The 22167-nt window shown below is 44.1% G+C and overlaps 7 protein-coding genes across 7 annotated transcripts; 5 read left to right on the top strand and 2 right to left on the bottom strand.

Annotated features, from left to right (window-relative positions):
• Positions 1–696: 696 nt before the first annotated feature.
• C8R40DRAFT_1055832 (uncharacterized protein) lies at positions 697–1344 on the top strand (the record flags this gene model as incomplete). Its single annotated transcript, XM_046225033.1, has 1 exon — positions 697–1344. The coding sequence occupies one exon, from the start codon at positions 697–699 to the stop codon at positions 1342–1344; it is 648 nt and encodes a 215-aa protein (XP_046082064.1).
• Positions 1345–2926: 1582 nt separating this feature from the next.
• Positions 2927–3220, top strand: C8R40DRAFT_1025132 (uncharacterized protein; the record flags this gene model as incomplete). Its single annotated transcript, XM_046223070.1, has 1 exon — positions 2927–3220. A coding segment is annotated over one exon (294 nt), but the record flags the coding sequence as incomplete, so codon positions are not given.
• Positions 3221–8046: 4826 nt separating this feature from the next.
• Positions 8047–10281, top strand: C8R40DRAFT_619463 (major facilitator superfamily domain-containing protein). The gene is made up of 7 exons (XM_046235661.1): positions 8047–8319; positions 8372–8420; positions 8491–9160; positions 9225–9350; positions 9602–9795; positions 9855–9900; positions 9971–10281. Exons 1-7 carry the CDS (start codon positions 8249–8251, stop codon positions 10237–10239), a joined length of 1425 nt encoding a protein of 474 aa, XP_046082062.1. The 5' UTR covers positions 8047–8248; the 3' UTR covers positions 10240–10281.
• A 220-nt stretch (positions 10282–10501) lies between these two features.
• On the bottom strand, positions 10502–11998 carry C8R40DRAFT_1072954 (uncharacterized protein; the record flags this gene model as incomplete). The annotated part of the gene is made up of 2 exons (XM_046226512.1): positions 10502–11375; positions 11424–11998. 2 exons carry the CDS (start codon positions 11996–11998, stop codon positions 10502–10504), a joined length of 1449 nt encoding a protein of 482 aa, XP_046082061.1.
• Positions 11999–12498: 500 nt separating this feature from the next.
• On the top strand, positions 12499–14685 carry C8R40DRAFT_1267827 (uncharacterized protein; the record flags this gene model as incomplete). The annotated part of the gene is made up of 10 exons (XM_046233973.1): positions 12499–12588; positions 12780–13022; positions 13126–13339; positions 13653–13734; positions 13793–13894; positions 13951–13954; positions 14058–14113; positions 14165–14220; positions 14305–14547; positions 14609–14685. The coding sequence occupies 10 exons, from the start codon at positions 12499–12501 to the stop codon at positions 14683–14685; spliced, it is 1167 nt and encodes a 388-aa protein (XP_046082060.1).
• Positions 14686–15099: 414 nt separating this feature from the next.
• C8R40DRAFT_1210951 (uncharacterized protein) lies at positions 15100–16803 on the top strand (the record flags this gene model as incomplete). The annotated part of the gene is made up of 7 exons (XM_046233187.1): positions 15100–15212; positions 15270–15446; positions 15500–15771; positions 15825–16077; positions 16129–16297; positions 16351–16669; positions 16733–16803. Coding segments are annotated over 7 exons (1374 nt in total), but the record flags the coding sequence as incomplete, so codon positions are not given.
• Positions 16804–20077: 3274 nt separating this feature from the next.
• Positions 20078–21711, bottom strand: C8R40DRAFT_1124733 (CobW/HypB/UreG, nucleotide-binding domain-containing protein). The gene is made up of 3 exons (XM_046228940.1): positions 21612–21711; positions 21356–21552; positions 20078–21292 (listed from the first exon to the last, which is right to left on the bottom strand). Exons 1-3 carry the CDS (start codon positions 21635–21637, stop codon positions 20286–20288), a joined length of 1230 nt encoding a protein of 409 aa, XP_046082058.1. The 5' UTR covers positions 21638–21711; the 3' UTR covers positions 20078–20285.
• Positions 21712–22167: the final 456 nt, after the last annotated feature.

The raw sequence follows: 22167 nt of genomic DNA, 5'->3' as shown, positions 1-22167 counted from the left end.
ATCAATGGTAAATTTGAAGAAGCACCAATCTCAACAATGTCTAAAGTATGCTCGCGTTTGCAAGGGATTGAATATGTTGTATTAGATGAAGTTTCTATGGTATCTTGTAATGAAATGTACCGCATTTCTGAGCAGTTAGCGAAAGTGTGCAATGAAGTTGGACTTGCATTTGGTGGTATGAATATGATTTTTGCCGGTGACTTTACCCAACTACCTCCTATCGGTGGTGAATCTGTTTCATTGTATACTCACCGCGCTGGCTCTGATCCTAAGTCATTGAATGGTCAGCGAATGGCGATAGGAAAAGCACTCTGGCATCAAGTAACTACTGTTGTCATACTTAGAAAGAACATGCGAAACCAAAGTGATTCACCTGAGGATTTGAAGTTCCAAAAGGCTCTTAAGAATATGAGATACAAAGCTTGTACAAAAGAAGACATTAGGTGCTTAGATGGTCTTGTTTCTGCTCAAAAGCCTGGGCAACATTTTATTGGAGCAGCACCATGGTGAAATGCTGCAATTATTGTTGGTGGGAACAAGCAAAAGGATGAGATTAACCGACTAGGGTCAATGAGATTTGCATCTGATACTTCATAGAAGCTAACACTATTCTACAGCGAGGATAAAATAGTCACTAAAGCAGATAAGGGTAGCCAAAAAGCTTCAATACCTGCTAAAAAGTCCAAAGTCAATGCAATGAGCCCTGACTTGCAAAAGATATTATGGGACCTTCCACTATCAACTCATGAGCACCATGCTCCTCCAGTGTTGCCTTTGTGTTATGGAATGCCAATCATCATACGATACAATATTGCAACTGAACTCAATATCACCGAAGGGCAGCAAGGAACGGTTCACTCATGGCACAGTAAAAAAGGAAAGTCAGGACAAAATGTATTGGAGGTACTATTTGTCGAACCGGATAATCCTCCATCTCCTGTAAAGTTAGAAGGTTTACCTCTCAATGTTGTTCCACTTGTAAGAAGGGAAAACAAGGGGCACATTACACTTCCTGATGACACTAAAATCAATATTGCCAGAAATCAGGTTGATGTTTTACTGGGATTTTCAATGACAGCTCACGCATCACAAGGTCAGAGCCTATCTGTAAATACTGCAGATTTAAATACACTCGGGGGCCACCATGCTTATTATACAGCATTGTCCTGCAGCAGGAGCTACCATAACACTGCTATCTTGCAGGGCTTTGATCCAAAATTTATAACAGGAGGGGCCTCGGGCGCACTTCAAAAGGAATTCCGGGATCTGGGAATTCTAGATGAGATTATGAGGTTGAGATATGAGAAAAAATGTGATTCATTAGTACAAGGGTCAACCCGCTGACACGCCTAAATTTTGGCTAGACGTCTATGCTGTGAATTGTGACATTTTCATGTATAGATTTGTATCAAGAGGACTGTAATTGAGACCCAGATTGACAGTCAAAGTCAATACTGAATCAGTCTAATAAGTTGAAGGGACCATATACCCATACTACCACAAGTTGGTTAGTTTACCCATCCCCGATACTACCTTCGGATAACAGTCTACCTGCTTGTCAAGCAGGATTATACCAGACTCAGACTACATCTGAAGGATGACCATTCATGTATGACATACCAAGGATATTCTTATTGGACCTTACACTGACAGGAGTTTGGAAGAACTTACTCAAGCGACCATGAGCCAAGGATTGACTTGAAATGACTTTCTAGAACTCAGAGATTATCAAATACTCCTTCTAGAACAAGATCATGCATTAATCTAAAAGACTGCGATTTAGTCTAATAGACCAATCAAGTTGCATGGTTGAGGAAAATGACTAGAAGAATAATCGAAGTACTGCAAGGCTCCGAAGACATATCAAATGAATGTCAAAGAGTCCTGACGTAGAAAATACTGAAGAATGCAATTAAATGAATACTATGTGTAACTCCCTTGAAAGAGTATAGGCACAATGGGTGTCTATTGAAAGAGAGAAGCAATTAGTTTAATCCAGATGAATCAGATTGATAGGATTAGAATTGAGGAGAGCTGATTTGCCTCCGGACGAGTTGACAAACAATCGGAGGAAGTGTTGAACAGCAGTGACAGCTGAACACCATTCGAGTCATTCTCCAAAACAATTAAATTAAATGAACATCGAAGTACCTACCTATGTTTGGAGGTATACTGAAATCTTGGAACCATTATGGACCAAATAAGGACATGAAGATTCAAATTAAGTGGTATCTGACCAATTGTAGAAGTTTCCTTGCAGTTCCAAACATTTATTGTATTAAATTAATTGTACTGTGCGACTCTATATTTTCTATGTATAAATAGCGATCCGATGTATCTGGAATACAAGTGATTTTGGGACGACATTGCAGTGCTAATCCGTAAAAAGGAAAGACACACTCCCGCCAGACTGAAACCTCTTCACTAGCAGCCATTCAGGCCCAGCACTTGTGAGTATAGGAACATTGTGTTCTGCTCCTTGTGACTGCAAGAAGTATATCCAGTTGTTGGGTATTCTTTGAACTTAGGATCAGTCGTTGGTCTTAAGGGCAAATCACGCTGTGTGGTTGTGCCAGCACATAGTTCTAGCCCTCCGTAGGGGTCTGTGTGTTCCGGGTTTTAATTTACTTTGATTCAAACCCCCAATTCTTGATATACCCATATCAATACAATCAAAGCACAGATCGTGCTGAATCTACCTTGATCAAAGGGATATACCAAATCCTTAGAACGATTCAAATTGATTGATCGAAGCTTCTTACTTAGCTCTCAAAGCTTTGCGGAACCTTTGCCAACGCTACCCCTTGCTATTAAATAAATTTGATAGCAGTGAACTCGCATATTGTGTATTAGATTGGTTGGTTGGAGGGCCCATTAGATTCCTTCCTTTCCCTTTCACACAAAAACGGGGCAAGCTCATTACTGCTCTCTACTTATAGAATCATTCTGCAAATGGAAAGGTTCTAATTATAACCCACCTCTCACGCACTCTGCAATCAAGTGGTCACTGAGTGATCCTTATAATTTAGAAAAAGATGACCCATTGCCCTGGACCATTATAGGATCAACTAAAACTCAGGCAGGGCGCAAAGCTGCTTCTAGTACAAAAAGAGATACAACTGCAACCACCTTGAGTAAGAATACCAGCAAATCTCCTGCAAATGCTTTATCTCTTTCAACTACTGCAATACCTTTGTTACAAATCCACGTGCAGGCACCAAAGCGCTCTGCCTCTGATGTAGACCTTGTTGACCCCACCCTACCAACAAAGAAAGCAAAGCACTATGCAAACAACAATAGTACAGAGTTTGATGTTGAATACCCATTTGGAGCGACTGAATCAAATGCTGCATCCATATCTGATACACTTGGAATTCCATCTCCACTAAATGTTGCAAAATTGTGGCATTTGCCACTGCATACAAAATCATTGAATGCATTCTATTGGCAGGTATCCCAAGTCACTACTTTGAAATGGTCAAATAATTTGTGCATACGACTCTTTGTTTCTCATACTGAGACAGGTCTGGAAGGAAACTACTTATGATGTAATATTGTACATGAAGTTACCTACAATAATGGATGGCTTTCGACAACATGCCTTAGGTAAAACATCATTGGAAATGGTCTGCGACAATTTCCGAAGATCAGTACAATCTCAGTGAAATCTGCAATGGGGTGCTTATACAAGTACTCAGGATGTACTGGCACAACTGTTGCGCACTAGTTGCCCGTGCTTTGATGCTTCTTTGAACTGTGAAAATGGGCACATACCACAGCGAATACCTCACCGTCCACAGGCTACTCAACTGCACCCACCTTTCATTCAACCACCAACATCTGCATCATCATGGTTCACTGATATTCCTCGTTGCATCACCTGCCATATTCGGGTGTATAAACAACACATATTGAACAGTGCACCTTGTATTATATCATTCAATATTGATGGGGTGCACCCTTTCTTGATTGACTCACATATTAGCAGGGATATTAACAACGAAACTGTTCATTATAGATTAGTGGGTGTGTCATACTACAGTTTCAATGATATGCACTTTTTATCAAGGATCATTACTGGGATGGGTGAAATATTTGTACACGATGGGATGTGAGATGGAGGGAATATGGTTTTCGAGGCCAATGCAATCACTCACGTAGATTTACTCTGTTGCACAGATTACACAGCATCTGCACTTATTTATATGTGACTTTGATTTTCGGACTTGTTCTTGCCACGTGCGCAGCGCAATGGCCCACTTTCGCATGTTATTAGAACCAGTTGCTGACATTATCTGCATCTGAAGGCCTTGGCTCTTATTGTACTGTACTTAATTATCACTATGACTCTTTGTAAACAGCCAATTGGGCTTCCATCTATCAATTCAATGACACTATAACAGTAAGGAGAACATTAGCAAGTCATGTATGGAGTGGAAGCTAGGATCATCTATGATATTTTGTACTCATCTATCTGCATTTTTTAGTCTTTTTTCCTATAGAATGTGTTTTGGCAAGATAGCTATAACTGTACAATAGCATGACTGGGGGTAAGGCCGCAAGCAGCAGGTGCCGAACACTTTCAATTATTCATCTGCTACATCTGCAAAATGGGCTGAGAGTATATCCTAGTGCTTTTACTGCTGGGAAATGCTCTCGACGGCTTTCAAACCCTCAACCAAATACAGGCTTTGTAGATGAATCATAAGTAAAAACAAAAATTTCCAGGGAAGTAGGAACATACACCTCTTCTGATGCCTTTTGTGCAAAATCTAACTTGCTATGAGGATTATGCCTTGCCCTTGGAAGCCATTAGCTACTGGGACAAGTGGTGTAATAGTGGTGGAAAATGAAAACTGAAGAGCATCTGCAAATCCTGGATTTTTGGCTATGGGCTTAGAGCAGATAGCCCTCAGATCTGCTCTCAACTGCTTTCAGACCCTTAACCAGAGTTGCAGGTTTTGCAGATGGAGATAGAGACTAGGAGCTTCATAACCTAGACTCATCACATGGAACAGCTAAGTTGAAACTACTTGAACTGAGCTGAAAGCTATGATACCATGACAAGTCACTTCTTGCAGCTGCACTGTTGTTAAGATCATGTACACCGTGTAACCATGCCAGAGGCCACAAGGTGTCTAAGGGCGGAAGGTCGAGTGGGACAGTAGTGAAGTTATTAACAACACTGCCATTATGCCATTAGTCCCCGGAGATTGAGAGTATAGAAGGGAGGAGCCAGTAGCAGCCAAGTCGGAGCGGCGGTATCGCCGACGACGAGGAGCAAACCAAAGAACTAAGTCCTAAGGTTGTAGTAGAGAGTACTTCGGGGCGAGGAGCCTGAAGACTTAGAAGAGCACAGAGTTAAGGAGGGAATCTAAGTCAATAATTAAACTGAAGAACTACAGTAGTGTACAGGCAGTATGTCAAGTCCATGCCTCGGCCCTCCATTCCACCGCTCGGTACTCCGAAGATCCACTCCTTATTGTAATCTCTTCTTATTGTTCTTTCTCGCTACACATACCCTTTCGTTCTAGTCCCTCCTTATTGTCTTTTACTTTACCCTGCAGGTACTACTCGTATAGCTCCTAGTAGTTAGTTTGGCGTTCCGCACCGATGCGCCGTTCCGTAGATATAAATACTGCCTGTACGCTACTGTAGTTCCTCAGTTTAATTATCAACTTAGATCAACTTAGATCTCCCTTCTCAACTTAGCTCTTCTCTAAATCTTCAGGCTCAACGCCTTGAAGCACGTTCTACTTGACCTTAGGACTTGAACGTCCTCTGGCCCGCTCCGACTTGGCTGCTACTTAGCTCCTCCCTCTATACTCTCGATCTCCGGGGACTAACGGCGTAACGGCGGTGTTGTTAATAACTTCACTACTGTCCCACTCGTCTTCCGCACTTAGACACCTTGTGGCTTTGGCACGGTTACACGGTGTACATGATCTTAACACAGTATTTATATCTACGGATCGGCGCATCGGTGCGGAGCGCTAGACTAACTACTAGGAGCTATACAAGTAGTACCTGCAGGATAGAGTAAAAGACAATAAGGAGGGACTAGAATGAAAGGGTATGTGTAGCGAGAAAGAACAATAGGAGTGAGATTACAATAAACGGTGGATCTTTGGAATGCCAAGCGGCGGAATGGGGACCCAAGGCATGGACTTGACAACTGTCTTCATTGCCACATTCTTAGTCCTCTTCAACTTGGGTCTCAATTCTTCTGACTCAGAAATGTCATTTTAATCTGAATGGCCATAACATATGTAGACCTTTTAGTGAGCAAACACAAGAAAGTATCACATATGCACTTTGGACTAAATGGCAACTGTTAAAGTCTATGCAAGCTACATTCATTGAATGGCCTTAGGCACTATGTGAAGTAAAGGCAAAGACAAGAGATGGCTTTTGAATTGCTGGATAAAAGATTTCCAGAGTTTGGCAGACAAAATTCAAAGCTTTGAGTGATTGGGCTCAGGATGACACAATTTCAATGGACTAGATCTTTGCCCTTGTGTCTGGAAAAATTTACAGTGGCTAACACTGCATAATCTTTATCTTTATGAGTATTTCATGAGTATTTCATAGGTTTTGGGAACCAATGTGCCTAAAACACCATTTGGCAAACTCAGTCTAGTCACAATTTTTTTGTTCCCAAAACTGGGCTTCTATCACTCAAATTCTCCATACAAATGCAGATTCAGCAGCAATACCTTGAATGATGTTCTTGCCACCAACACAGAGTAATAATGATGTAATTGTTACTAGCACATGACCGTGGGAGATGGCCAAGCTCAACTTCCCCCCTACAAAATGAACGGAAAGATTTTAGTAAGAAGCCTTACCTAAAGGTTCGGCAATAATGCCTCCATATTTACAAGGAGCCAAGGCTTCCAATGCAGATGGGAATTTATTACTAAATTGGGGGTGTTCGTGGGAAATGGCCATCACTGTACAACCAATTGATGTCGATAAGCGCCTGAATAAGTAATTTAATTTTAGCGCTCGTAGTAATGTATGTTCTTTGTTTTTTGTTCAACCGTTCAATTCCTTCTCTTCGCTCTTTTCGTGTTTGTTTACATTTGATTTAGCTGAAGCAAAGGACGCGAACCAGTGTAGATCAGCCTGCACCCAAATTGGGTGGCATATATGAAGGATAGACAATTATCTAGTACACTCACTGGAGGAACCAGCGCAGTGTACATGCAGGATGTAAATTTCAAGGTCGGAAACATAGAAGATCCGATGTTGAAAAACCTCGCGATAACGCTAGTATCCGAATGGAATGGTTCACTCAAGCTCTAGAAGTTTCAAAGGAGCTCTGAAAATTCGCTCGAATTGTTCGTCACGGGCGTAGATTGGAGGTGTTTTGCTGTAAGTAATCGCCCCTTCAATCAATTGGGTTGTAGTTTCCAGACCCCCTCTAATGCGGGCCCAGGTTGGCTGCATCGACAGAGTTTCAAACTTTAGCACGGTTTGGACCCTATCGCAAATCCTTGAACTTGGTAAATCTACGGGGCAAGTTGGATGCATTACGTGCTTTACCTGCTCTTGCTGGACGGTTCGTGTTTGCGTTGAGAGTTGTCATTGAACAAAGACGAGAACCTTATGATAGATGCTGCGCCGATATCCGAAACAGGTTTCGATAGGCCGGTTCTTTTTCTTCTTCGTCAGGTGTGATGAGTGTTGTTGGTTTGGGGATGGTTTTGTAGGAGTACGAGCCACTAAACTTGATATTCACTCCAGAATCGACTTCCGAAAGGAAGGAAGGGAAAATTGATGATTATCGGTGCGGTTTTGATCTCTTCCCGCTCGTTATCAGGTCCCTTGTCTGGAAACCCTGCGGTAAATCGCCATATTCACACTTGACCTGTCACATTCCTACTGCTCATTGCCTGTTTACAGTAATCATAGGCCAAATCGCGATCGTCGCGTTGTCTTCGGAAGGGAATTCAATAACTTCCTCTTCGACATACTTCTACGCTGCTAAATCGGTCCTAATGTAGCCGCTGCCACTAGGTATAAATTCAAGTTATCTAGTCATGCGATCGCCTCACCTGTTTTACCTTTATCCCCACAACGGGCCGTTCTGAGGATCCAATGAACATCTTGACCTACGTGCTGGGATCCAGTGATGCCAGTATAAATTGCATTCCCAACGAATAGATTTCTGGCAAGGTCAAGCTTCTTACCTTCCTTTCCGCGAAGTTTTTCCTCGATCAGCCTCTCTCTCTCTAGTACAACAATGGCTCGTTTTAGGGCACATTCTCTCAAAATCGGTGATCGTGTCACCAATGCTGCTCAATTGACGATGAGGTAGGGTAGCCATCCTTGTAGTAATCGCCATTATCTGATTCATCATCTAAAGGGAAACTATATTTCCTCTGTTCCTCGTCACCATTCTATACTTTCTCTGGGTTAGTACAATCTTTCCCTTATGCTAAGCCAACTTACCGAAACCAATATTCTTTTTATTTTTCGTTTCAGGGCTTTGCCTATGGTCTACTCGATACCCTGAACAAGCATTTCCAAATCAATCTGGGCATCACTCGAACACGCTCCTCCGGGCTCCAAGCAGCGTACTTTGGTGCCTACCCCCTCGCTTCTCTAGGCTACGCCAACTGGGTTTTACGCCATTATGGCTACCGCGCTACCTTTATCCTTGGTCTTACTCTCTACGGTATCGGCGCATTTATGATGTGGCCCGCTGCCCTCAAAGAATCTTTCGGTGGATTCTGTGGAGCTACATTCATCATCGGTAGCGGCCTAGGCTCTCTCGAAACCGCTGCCAACCCCTATATGGCAGTCACTGGTCCTCCCAAGTACTCTGAGCTCCGTATCAACATCGCCCAAGCTGTCCAAGCCATCGGGACCGTTGTCGGCCCCGTGCTAGGCAGTTACGTATTTTTCAACGAGACCGGCGAATCTGTTGACGCATTGAAGACTGTTCAATGGGTGTACCTCGCCATCGGGTGTTTCGTTTTTTGCCTCGCAATTGTTTTCTACTTTAGCGTTATTCCGGAGGTAACGGATGCTGATATGGGCCAGCAGGCTGACTTGACGCATGGAACAAACGGGGACGACGACAAGCCGTTCTGGAAACAGTATAGACTCTTTCATGCTAGCTGGGCACAGTTTGCGTATACGGGATCTCAGAGTGAGTTCATATATATATATATGCCTTGAGGAAAAATCCGGGAGGCAGTCTGACTGGTTTGCAGTCGCAATTGCGGGATACTTTATCAATTACGTCACAGAGATTAGGCCCAACACCTCTTCTGCACTTGGAGCCAAGTTCCTCGCGGTTGCCCAAGGCTGTTTCGCCGCTGGGAGGTTTTCTGGTAGTGGTAGGTATTGATTTTTTTTCAAAGATATTGGCCAGTGCTGATTGTGTTCTCCTTCCTTTTCTATCTGTTTTTGCTTCTTGATCTTCTTCATGATATCAAATCAAACGCGTTCAACATATTGACGAATTCATTTCGGAAAAATCACATCTTTTCTGCTCATCTCTATCATTGATACCCCCGGTGTCGACCTTCTGACTCCCCCGCTATTCGTACTATCCATGGATTCACGCACTTCTTCCTCACTCAAAAAGGTATAATGAGATTTATTCGACCCCGATGGGTCTTCCTTTGCTACCTCTCCTGTGTCATCATCTTCTGTGCCGCATCCATTACACAACGGGGAAACATTGGCCTTGCCATGCTCACGCTGACACTGTTCTTCGAAAGTGTATGTTTCCCGACAATTGTTGCGTTAGGTATCAGAGGATTGGGTAGACATACAAAGGTACGTGTGGAGAGTTATTTCCGTGTTATCGAAGGTTGAAATACTGGTTTAACGTTTAGAGAGGCGCTGGTGTGATCGTCGGAGGCGTCGTCGGCGGAGCTTGCAGTACGTGCTTGCTATAAAATCCATCCCTTCCTTCCACTTTTGAGTTAATCAACCGCCTTGCTCATCCTAGTCCCTCCAATCCTTGCCGCGGTCGCCGACCGTCGCAACAGCACCGCGTTCGCCATGATCGTCCCCGTCATGTTCTTTATCTCCGCTGAGACCTATGCCCTTGCTGTGAACTTTGTTCCCAGCTATAGGGATCGGGCGGATAAGATTGGACAGGGCATCATTGCTGACGGTGCCGCATCCAGAAACGATGTCGAAAAAGCTGCGGGAGAGGTGTCTGAAGAAGGGAGTGTAGACGACAAGGCGGTTGTTTACGAGATAGATAATGCTTGAGGGATATGAACGATACTGAACGATGAGTTGCGACACGAATGTTGACGAATAACGTTGTGTATATGTGTGCTCATGACTGTATTTCTATTGAACCGGCCTTTTGAAAATTTCACGGAATATGCAAGCTGGAAGACACAAATCACTTATCCCTTGGATGTGGAAGCTGGGAAGTCTCGTCAATCCAAACTCGACCAGGCGAGCAAAATTACACACTCCAGAATTTGTCCAAAGGTATCCACAGAATGATGATATTTTCATTGAATCAAAGCATAAACGTGGGTAGGTTATCATTCAATGTACTTTCTACCTGGATGTAATCCGTTCCATAAGCCTTCCAAAACTTTTGCAAGACCATCTTCCTGTCAGGCGAGGAGATCGCAGAGTAAATCTCCTGTAGTTTGGGAGGCAATGCCGCTTCTACATCGGAAGGGTTCGAAGTGTGAGCTTCTGACTGATTATCCGAAGAGTCACGAGTAGTCGACGATTTTGATGATTTCGGGCTTGTAGACGTATCATTTGGAACGCGCGACTGATATGTTGCTGGCGTTGTAACATTACTCTTGAAACTCGAACTATTCGCGAAATCATGACGTGAATCTACAGCTCTGGGAAAGCTGAACGTAGCCCTTGTCTCAGTAGCTCGCTCCTCAGGCTTCAAGAAGTCTCCTGAAAATGACTCTCGAAGCCGACTGGGATTTCGAACAATACTCGAATCACCACTAGCACATGAAGCCCTTTGTGGTCCACCCATTATAGGCTCAGCAGTGATCTGATCTCCGTCCTTTCTCCCATTTCCGCTCGAAGTATTGCTACCAGTATGAGACGAGCGCCGCGAACTGGATTCACGTAACAATCCATTTTCTAGGTCTCTCAATTGCTTGAGGATTGCCTCGGTCTCTTCCAAATCACCCGCTTGCTTCCAGACCCGCAGGACATATTCGGGAGGAAATTTATATCGATCAAACAGAATTTCGACCATCATATCGACGAGGCGTGATTGGTCGATTATGGAAAGCCAAGACATTGAAAGGGAGGAGAATGATTGTTGAACCTTGGTGAGAGATTTAGCTGAAGTTGGAGGAAGATTCGGTTCGGAGGTGTTGCGGACTGGCTCGGCAGCAGGAAGTAAATCGGTGCTAAGCAAGAGGTTGGATCGCGATATATTAGATATCATGGCAGCTTACCTATCCGACGTCGATGTATTAGATGGACTCAGAAACATCCTTCCCATTGCTATATCTCCGTCTTGCTCGTGGTCCCGGTCCACTTCCTTTTTCGAATGGTCTGACGAAGAACGATGATGATAAGGGATATCCTTCATCTTGTTCGACTCTGAAGAAGACTCGGACGATAAGGTCCGTTGCTGTACAGGTTGTGGACTGAGTTTGCGGGATCTGTCTAGAAGTACGTGCTTCTTTGTTGTCTCTGGAGGAGGTCGACTGGAACCTTCACCTAGTCGGACACGTCGGGCCATGTCTTGCGCTTCAAAACCTTCCTGAAGATCGCGGCCATTGGTAGGTACGGTTTGCTCCGAGGCATCAATTCGGCGTCGCTTCTCCTGGACGTTGATCTCACGTTCAGGAGTTTCTTTGCGTTTTTGACGTTGAGGCCTATGAGCCGCAGATTGATCGAGGTGTTCCTGAGCCTGTGGTAAATCCCGAGATGTAGATGCATCATCTTGAGTATTTCGAAAGAGAGTGCTTAGATTCCGTTTCTGTTGTAAATCAATTCGACGGTCAAAGTCAGCGGATTCCCGCATGTAGCGATGCCTCCAGGCTTGCCAGGAGTGCCTTCTTGCCCAAGGAAATAGCTCTAGCTATCAACCATTAGGATCAAAATATTTGGCTTGTCGAGGTCAGAAAACGTACGTTATCCACGAGTTGATGGTACAATTTGTTTCCTTTCCTTCCTTGATTATATTCCGCTAAATATTTTACCAGATGTGCGTCATCTCTGGGGTTAAATGCAGTTCTACCTCTATCTCTATGCACGTTGTCAGTAGATGAAGTACATGAATCAAGCAGAGAGATTGAACGCATTACCCAGGAGCCATTTTGATAACGTTAGATAGTCGTTAAGTTATGAAGATATGAACCGTTGAAATGTAATAAACGTTGGGTATAATGTGCGGATGGTACAAGTCGAAATCTGGAAGTTGAGAAGGTGTAGAAGGACAATAGACACCGACAGAATTCGTGGACACGATAAATTGGGACGAAACCTCACGTGGTCACGTTCCGGACCTGTGAGTCAACCACTATGGCAACAGGGACAGGACAGCTCGATTTTGGCCCGCCGGCCATCAATATTTCAATGCCGACCAAGGACCCCATCGTCTTGTGTTATCACGTGCACTGCACGGCATAACTTCTTTCTTTCGCGTTGTTTTGTTGATCAGTCCAAATAATTGCTGCCATAAATTCACTATCATTATTTTCCTTCTTTCTTTGGGACTGGTCTGAACCATGCTCATCAGGCTTGATGTGTCGTCCGGCGGACCTCCATGCTCATTTGCGATAGCCTGATGAGTATTCAAAGAGTGCCTGTTTGGTGTCACTGGACATCAAGGCAATTACGGCGAGGACATTAAAGAGCTCTACTACTACCATGACTCAACTCCTTCCCACTCGTACATGAGATTCCTTTACAAATACCCTCAACGCCGCTACCTGTATAAGGAACTGGTCACCAAGAACCAAAATCGTAGTCGTGACATTGCTGAGTATGAGATTCTTGACTCAGATGCATTTGATGAAGATAGGTACTGGGATGTCTTCATGGAGGTAAGTCCTAGACACATATATGCACGTATCTTCTCACTTACATTACATACCATCAGTACGCCAAGGACAAAGACTAACCAGATAATATCTATATCTAGAAAAGCCTCTGATGCCTTCCTTGACTGCTCATAATCGCAGTGGCATCGATTACATCACTGCCAAACATCCAGACCAACCTAAAACCCACCTCTATTGTCCTCCTTCTCTCCCACCGGTTGGTCCAGATGGCAATTTTGATGTTGATCCCGAGACAGAAACCGTTGAACCAGAATTGCTATTTACCGAGAACAACACCAACTTTAGTCGCCTGTACAGAGGTCAGAATGAAACACCTTACCTCAAAGACGCTTTCGATGACCATGTTATTCCTTCTCATCGCCCTCCACCACCTGAGGGCAATGAAGACTTCTTCTCATATAAGATTCGCTCTTGACCTCGTGTCTACTCTACTGCTGGCTCCGAATTTGACGAGCACGTATTTTACTACTGAGATATCTGATCGCCATAACTAACATCGATCACTAGATGGATATATCCATTCTTCGCTGCATGGGACACTGCTTTCCATTGCATTCCTCTTGCAGTCGTTGACCCTGCATATGCTAATAAACAGCTGGATCTCATGACTAGGGAGTGGTACCATGAAGCCCGACGGTCAACTTCCCGCCTACAAGTGGAACTTTGGCGATGTGAACCCACCTGTACACGCCTGGTATGCATGCGACAATTGCCTTATCATCTTTGAATTTTGATTTTTATTAAATTTCCAGGGCCACTTTCCGAGTCTTCAAAATCGAACGAAAACTTTATGATCGCGAAGATCTTGAATTCTTGGAAAGAGTATTTCAAAAGCTGTTATTGAATTTCACCTGGTTAGTCGTACTTCTTATCTTTTGATCTAACTCGTCGTTCTGAAAGGTTGTTTTAGGTGGGTCAATTGAAAAGACGCTGAAGGGAGCAACGTCTTCAAAGGTGGTTTTCTAGGGCTGGACAATATTGGTCTTTTTAACCATTCTGAACTTCTTCTGACTGGAGGAAACTTGCGTCAAGCCAGATGGTACCGCTTGGATGGCTTTCTATTGTTTAAACATGTAAGTTTTCTTTCATGAGTTCCATCTTCATCTATTGAACGTCATGTTTAGGCTTAATATTGCCCTTGAACTCGCTAAACACAACCACGTGTATGAAGCTTTTTCAGGTTTGCCACGATAATCGCGACGATTCCTTACTAACCTTTTTTTAAAGCACTTCCCTTTCATTTCTGATGCTATGACATACAAAGCTGGTGATAACGAATCAAGTCTGTGGAACGAAGAAGACGGAATGTACTACGATGCGATTTCATTTGGTCCCGGCAACACCATGCAGTTGCCTGTTCGCAGTCTCGTCGGCTTAATTCCTCTATATGCGACAATGGTCTTGGAGCCTTCGGTTCTGAAATGCTTGCCCGGATTCAAGAAACGTATGGAATGGTTCATTGACAATCGACCGGGGGTTCCGGACAGGAACATCGCCAATATGAAAGGTAAGTAAGTTGACTCATCTCTGTAAGCATCATTTCTTATCTTTTTTCTTCTCTGCTTTAGTCGGAGGAAGGGATCAGCGTCGATTGTTGGTGCTGGCTAGCAAAGAACGTCTAGTCAGTCTTGCAGAAGATGCTTGATGAAGACGAATTTTTCAGTGAACATGGAATTCAATCATAAGTATTTTTGATCATTATGGGCTCGTAAGTTACTCAAACTTGAAGATAGATTGTCAAAAAAGCACAAGGACGAGCCATTGGGGTATGGATGTGCACTGTCAACAATACAATGTGAACTATTGGCCTGGAGATTTGAAGTCAGGCATGTTCGATGGAAACTCCAGCTAGACTAGCTTATATAATCTTGATATCGATATCTTTGTCTTTGTACACATAACTATCCCACATGTCTTCTAAACGACGTATCAATATACAATCATCAGATGCCCCTACTCCTGAAAAGAAACCCAAGAAAAACCAACACCTGCCTCTTCGTGAGCCTTTTAGATGTTTCTATTGCTCGACATGACCTAACTAAACGGGACATCAGCACAACCTAGGTCTGATCTCCTACGATGGGTACATTACTACTGGCATCTAGGCTTTAGTGACAAGGATATCGCCAACCATGTGATGGATCACTTCAACCATGAAGAGTATGGTATAAGGTATTTATATATTCTCCTTGCTTGCCTCAATTCCTAATTGTTTATTCTTTCTTGTAGCTACAAATCTGTTCAACGAATACGGAATGACCTTCAGCTTCTGGGTACACATCAAAGAAAAGCTTCATTCGAAACCATAATGCCTTATTTTCTGGAGCTTCGCGAGTTATACCCAAATATGGGAGCACGCGCTATGGTGACAGTCTTGAGACAGGAATATGGCATTAAAGTTCCAGAGTGGGTTTAAACATTTCTACAGATTCACAAAATAGTTGATCAGGATACTATAGAAAGCTGTTAAATGATTTTTTCAAAAAATTTGAGCCCGATAAAGTTAAGCAACGAAAATACAAACGTTTCAAGCGACGGCGATTCTGGGCTGCGGGAATCATGGATGTCCTTACTATGGACCAGCATGATAAGCACCAGCGGTTTGGCTTACGGTATCATCTGGGCTTTGACCCTTTTCCTGGACGGATTGCTTGGTTTCGAGTTTGGTGGTCAAATCGCAATCCCAAGGTTACATCAAAGTATTTCCTAGACTCTTCACGAGAAAGAGGAGGTGTGAGGCTTAATGTTTGTTGCAAGTGTCATTCTGAATATGTATCTGTTTAGGTGTTCCTTTAGTTTCGCAAAGTGACCCAGGCTCAGAAAACTATGGCCCCGCAAACTGTCAAACTGCTATTCGACACCGTCTTGATCCAAGTCTTCAGAACACCCGTCAGCATCGGTGGAAGAACCATACTCAGAACGTCAAACCAGAATCAGTATGGTCCCAGATGCGGAGAAATTTTTTTCCTGGGATTGAAAATGTTCTTGAACGTGGCGTCATCAATGGATTATTTGACATTAACAATCCTCTGGAAAAGTATGTGCTGCCAATATATGAAGCAACTATTTCCTTTACAGAATTCTTTAGGTTGACACTGCGGTTCTTGGCCATACCTATGATTCAAGCACTGTGTGACTCATATGCCCGTCGCTATAATTCTAGTCCCAGACGGCCTGACAAGCGCAAGGTTTTACCGCAAGGAATTCCAGATATAATCTGTGCCAAACCACACTTGTACAATACAGAGGATTTTACGGTATGTGATTGAATTAGATATCTATGGTCCTTACTCTAACTGTTGCGTACTAGGTGAAAGTTCCTCATGAGCTTTTCGATGAGATGGAAGCGAAATACGCACCACCTGATGACCCTGCTCTGCAACTCACTCCACCTGAATTCCAAGTGCTGGCCGACACTGTCTATGCATCACTCGGTAGCCCTGTCATAACATTAAACAATCTATGGGGAGTGTACTCGGATATGCTCGAAGGTTTGCGACTACTTAGGGAAGCTCAAACTGAATCTTTTCAGACAGTTTTGCAAGGATCGGATGCAGCTTTTAACTGTGAAATGCCGTTGATCCCCGGCTTAGAGGAACTGCGTGAAGGCCTTGAAATTGTTCCAGGTGGTCCTCGTTACATGGGAGGGATAAATTTGGGGGAGGGTGTAGTATTTGATATACAGGAGCAAGAGTCTGAAAGTGGAGATGATGAGGATCACAGAGAGTATGCTGACTGGACAGACTTAGAGGACGAAGCATAGTAAAGCTGTGTATAGAAGAATTTGATTTTTGATGATTAAGCATAAGATGTTTTATTGCGATCGTGAAACCTCTGCTCCTGACTCCATTTGAACCAAAAATGTCTACTCCGATACAAACAACTGATAACTTAACCTTTCAAAACGTACCTGGCCATGAATTGCAAGCCGAATTTACCAATACTGGTGATGAACCAGAGATATGCGAACGGCCTACCTGCAAGAAAGTTCTTCCCCTGGGAGTTAAACGTGAATGGTTCAATGGAAATACTGGAGGGGGGCGACTGCTTTGTCCAGAATGTGCAGCACACTATCGCCAAAAAGCCACAACTCGGAGAATCAGCAGTAGGTTAACTCTTTTTTTGCAGAATCAGACTGACATAGTGTATAAGATACAGCAAATGTAATGGCTTCTCCGCTACTTCCTTCTCCTCAAATCGATGAGGCAGAAAGTATTAGAAAAGAAAATGCAGGAGCACAGCGTGGAGGTATAACTTTATCTCTGTTTGTGCACAAGAAATCTGACAAATTAAATAGAACCGGGTCAAGAGGAGGTTCGAGTAGGAGCTTTACCTGCTGCTCAGCCAGCCAGCACTACTAGTCAATATATACAGGATAGAGCTGGGCGAGTATTTTTAGTTCCTGCTCTACCTCCACCATCTTCCTCTGGATACATTACCTCAGCATCGCAACCTTTAGTGGTCCGATCTTCTACTTCATTTGGATTTCATCCTACCACAGCCCATAACCCCTCTGGAGTCCGGGTTGGGCTACCTGGACTGCCATCAGCCTTACCACTTTCCACTTTGGCACCTCCGGCATCTTCGCTTGCTGCTAGCTTGAATGGCCAAGGATATGGATATACTGCTAGTCACTCCGTTTATAATGCAAACCGTTCCCAGATGGCTGGTATGGCTTATGCAACTGATATAGAGAAGAAGGTTATGGTTGAGGTTAGAATGGTCGAACTTCCTGAAGGAAGAAAAAGTTGGAAACCCATCGGCGTATGCACCATCTTGCTTGCACCATAATTTAAATGTTAACATAAGATTTTTTACAGGCTCTTATGATTGTCATTCCTGGAGTTCATATCAACATCGGCGTGCATGCGCTAAAGGCCCTGGCCTTTTCAAAAATCTTGCCGATGTGGCAACAGTGGTCCAGCAACCACCCCTTATCTATTTGCGACGTCAGCATGAAGGACAAAAATTGGCTTGAATTCGAACCTCTGAATATTCATGACACCGATGCTATTAAAGCCCAGTACTACTCGAACCCAAAAAAGGCTAATGCACCACCTGCATTCAAAAAAGACCATAAGGCTTCGATTCTTCTCCATGTCCCAAATAGAATTATCGGCGAGGTGGAGTATCAAAAAGCAACAAAGACTTGTGAGCAAGATCAGGAGTCTACGGGCGCTCCTACAAGGTCTCCCTCTCCTACCGTAGGATCGAGTCGCTTATTCAAGCCTTCAACACCTCCTCAGGAATCATACAAGAAGGCACGGAAGGGAGAAATTCCATCTGTTTATCGCTCACCTGATAGAGAAAAGCTAGCGGCTGCTTTGCGTGCAGAGAAGATGCCAAAGACAACAAATAATATTGCTATACGTGAGCATCGTTCATTTGTATTGAAACACTATAACTCACTTTATCTGATGTTAGTCCGGGAATCAGCAATACCTGTTCGTGTCTTTCATGCAAAGAATCTTCATCTCGATCAGTTGATTCTGCTTGCAGGACGTAATGCTGCTTGGTCGGAGTACTGCGAAGAGGGTACTCCTAGCACCCTCTTTGTCGACCTGAGCGAAAAAAAGGCTGCGAAGGGGGAATTCAAAATGACTAGTCTAGGTCAAAGCGAGCCTCCTGTATTTGATGGCCCCGAAGTTGCAGTAAAGCAGCTTTTCTTTACCAAAACTTCCATTAACTCCAAGCCCAGCAAAACGTCAGAAAATATTTCGAAGGGTCGAGAAACTACCGTGGTCAAACACTTTTATCCATGTGATCCAGAGAACCAGCACCGTGCTTTGGTTATGGAGCTTAAGGTTATCCAATACGGACAAGCTCTACTGAATTTGGTGTACGCGTATATCCAATCAGTCAACCCAAGCGAGAATGTGGATCGGTTTATCGAGATCCCGAAATTCCGCTTTGTGCAAACAGCTCTTGCAGTAGAACAAGTTCCTCTGTCTACTCCAGGTACAAGGCCACGAGTTTTCCTATTAGAAGAAGATTTATTAGCCATGAACAAGGGACCATTCAAAAAATACATGTCGAACATGCCTCACATTTTCATGATTTTCAATAACTCAGAAGATGCAGTTCGCGCAGATTTTCTTCGCTTTACCCAGCATGTGATGTACTGGAAGACAGGAAAAATTGCTTACGTCTCAGACTATCAAGGTAGATATTGCCGTACCACTATGCTATTGTTAGTTGATAATTTTATCTTGCAGGGAATAGCTCGACACTCACTGACTGTCAGTTGATGACCCACAGGTATTAAACTTGTTCTTGCGATAGTTATTCCAGCTCACGTTTAACATGATACAGGAGTCTTGGACAAGTCTTTGCAGACGGGAATGTGCCAGAGGGATTTGAAGGCTTGGAAACTCATCATGATTGCAACAATCGTTTTTGTGAATTCTTCAATTTGCCGAAGATGAACGAAATTCCCCAGGCTCGCGTTGACTAAACACTTCATTCATTGCCTTGCCGTAGGTACTATTACTATTTTAATGTCAAGCAAAAACCCCGTCTGTTTATGAGCTTTGCTATGAAGTCTGCTATGAAGCAAGCGTATTCAGCATCAAGCTGAATACCAGAACATGAGCACACACCTTGATGCGCACACTCTTTTCCGTTTCCTTCCTTCTGATGAGCACAATAAGAGGGTTCCAAAGGACTAGAACATGAAGAGTGACTGTGGCAGCATAAGCATGTTTGTCACCAAGGTCAAATACCCGCCCGGGCATAGAGTGGGTAGTATGTGCCGGTAGCGGTAAGATGGAGAAATCAAGAAGAATATTGCTCACCTCACAAATAACCTTTCGGAGGAGCCAAGCCAGCCAGCTGGGCACAGATGGTCCTGTGGGAAAGATACATCGTAGGCAAAGCTAAGTGGCAGTTGGAAGGAAACACGTGAGGGCTACTGGTGGAAGCTCAATTAGGCAAGGTAGGGAATTTGGACAGGTTTGCCTTTTTGGGCTTCGACCGTTCCCAGCAAAAAAAAAAGAAATCAACAGCACGGCACTGGCTCTGGTTATCGCTCGACGTGATGCAACAGGTGCATGGGGTCTTCGGTCGGCATTGATGGCCGGCGGGCCAAAATCGAGCTGTCCTGTCCCTGTTGCCATACACCACCACCATTTCCTAAACGTCTTACATAGATCCAGATAGATCCGAGTCTTTGATCCCCTTTACATTAGATGAATTGTGTTTCGCGACTAACAAATACAAAATCGAGTATTAGCTATGTATGAGTCTTTAATCTTCGCCGACAACATTCGATATAAAACTACGTCGTACATCCTCCCCGAGACCTTTGCCTATGAGAACCACTTTTCCTGCAAAGGGGAATTCCGACTTGGTGCTCTCATCATCTCCCTTAACAGGGATAATCTCGTACATGCTCCGCACGCCTTGGAGAACATGCTTTTCGCCGGAAGTCAGTGTAAGCAGACCCTTACACCGTAGGACGTTGATGTTGCCTTTCGATGCCGATTCTTTAGATTGAGTGTCGGTGCCTTCTAACTCTGGAAGACAGTTTTCCCATAAGATAGTACGTATCCAGACATCGAATGCAGCAAATTGTGAAGCTGAGAGGGGAGGAAGAGATAATTGCAGACTGGAAATACCACGGGTAACGTAGTGCGGGACAGCAGCGGAAAAGGATGAGTGGGTGTGTTCATGCTCATGCTCGTGGTCGTGGTTGTGTGGTTGATTCTGGTCATCACGGGGAGGAAGATGCCGACCTGTACTATACGCCTGTATTCCGAGTATATGAGCCAAATCAAGCTCCGCGCGAACGGTTCGGTGAAGTGGCGCAACGGGATTGACGTGTTTTATTGCTGCTTCTATCGCAGAAAGTGTAGAAGGCTGCACCAGATCGACCTTGTTTAAGATTATCACATCCGAACCAGCAATTTGCTTCAAACTTTCCCCAGGTTCATCGTCTCCGTTATTTGAATGATCCTCTTCCATCTGCTTCAATCCAAATACCGCATCCACAACGCACACTACACCATCCAGTACGATACCGTTCTCAGAGCCAATAGATTGGGCATCGATGTACTCTTCATTGTGCCAAAACATGCCCGCAATAGGACCTGGATCTGCGAGACCTGTTGCTTCAAGAAGGATATGATCGAAAGCGCCTCGTTTCTGCATTAATTTCTCAATAGCGGCTGCGCCGGAATCCTTGATACTGCAGCACAAGCAACCATTTGCAAGCTCTAATGTCGTCGATTCGCCGTCAACGGTGACAGATTTAGCTATGGAAATTTATTTAGTAAGCATTGGTTTATGGGGCCCATTCAGTGCACGTACTTACTTACCTTCTATATCAGCTGTATCCCCAAATTCGTTCATAATCACCGCTATCCGGTATCCATGTCGCTCGGTCAGTATTCTCCTCAACAGCGTTGACTTCCCGGCTCCCAAGAAACCACAAATGATAGTCAACGGAACCCGTCGAGCAGTGGGACTTCTGTCGCTGAGTGATGGCACATTCCCTTCAGTAGGAACAAGATCGCTGTCAAGGATGGATATATGATTAGAAGTTAGAAGGTGTGCAAGAAAAAGACAACAAACGGTATCTCATCAGCGTCGGAATCCATGATGACGAACTAAAAAGTTGGAGTTATATACCGTGGGAAAAGGATTTCTTCCGTCGCGGCCGCCCCACGCAAATTCCTCTGTACTCTTTGCAGTAGCCATGCTCTGTACCACTTGGGCTTATAGGTCTTGACTGATCCACGCGATAGGCAAGCGTTTTTCTATCTTGAGTGAACATACACACAGCAGAAACACAGCCTTCCGGTCAGAGTTTCTCAAGCACCAGCGGCGCCAGCTGAGGCTAGTACCGCCGCTGCTAACCACAGAATTGGTGGTGCTCTCTGTTTTTTTGATCCTTCATTAACTGCAAGTGAGTAAAGCTAGATAATAAGGCGCAGGGAGCTGCGGCGACCAGCTAGTTTGGTGTTAAACCAGTTATTCCAACTCTGACCTGCACTGTTGCTGATCATTCGCACCAGTACTTCTTCACAGACTAGAATATCTTCTGAGCCTTCCATGGCTAGCATAAGCCGGCTCTCCAACCCGTTTATACGCATACCAAAATCTGCAGGTGCTTGAATCTCCTACCAAA

This window comes from Lentinula edodes (assembly GCF_021015755.1).
Source record: "Lentinula edodes strain Le(Bin) 0899 ss11 chromosome Unknown C8R40scaffold_41, whole genome shotgun sequence".
NCBI classification, from domain to species: domain Eukaryota; kingdom Fungi; phylum Basidiomycota; class Agaricomycetes; order Agaricales; family Omphalotaceae; genus Lentinula; species Lentinula edodes.
The sequence above is the reverse complement of the archived record's forward strand: the minus strand, read 5'-3'. Positions and strand labels throughout refer to the sequence as shown.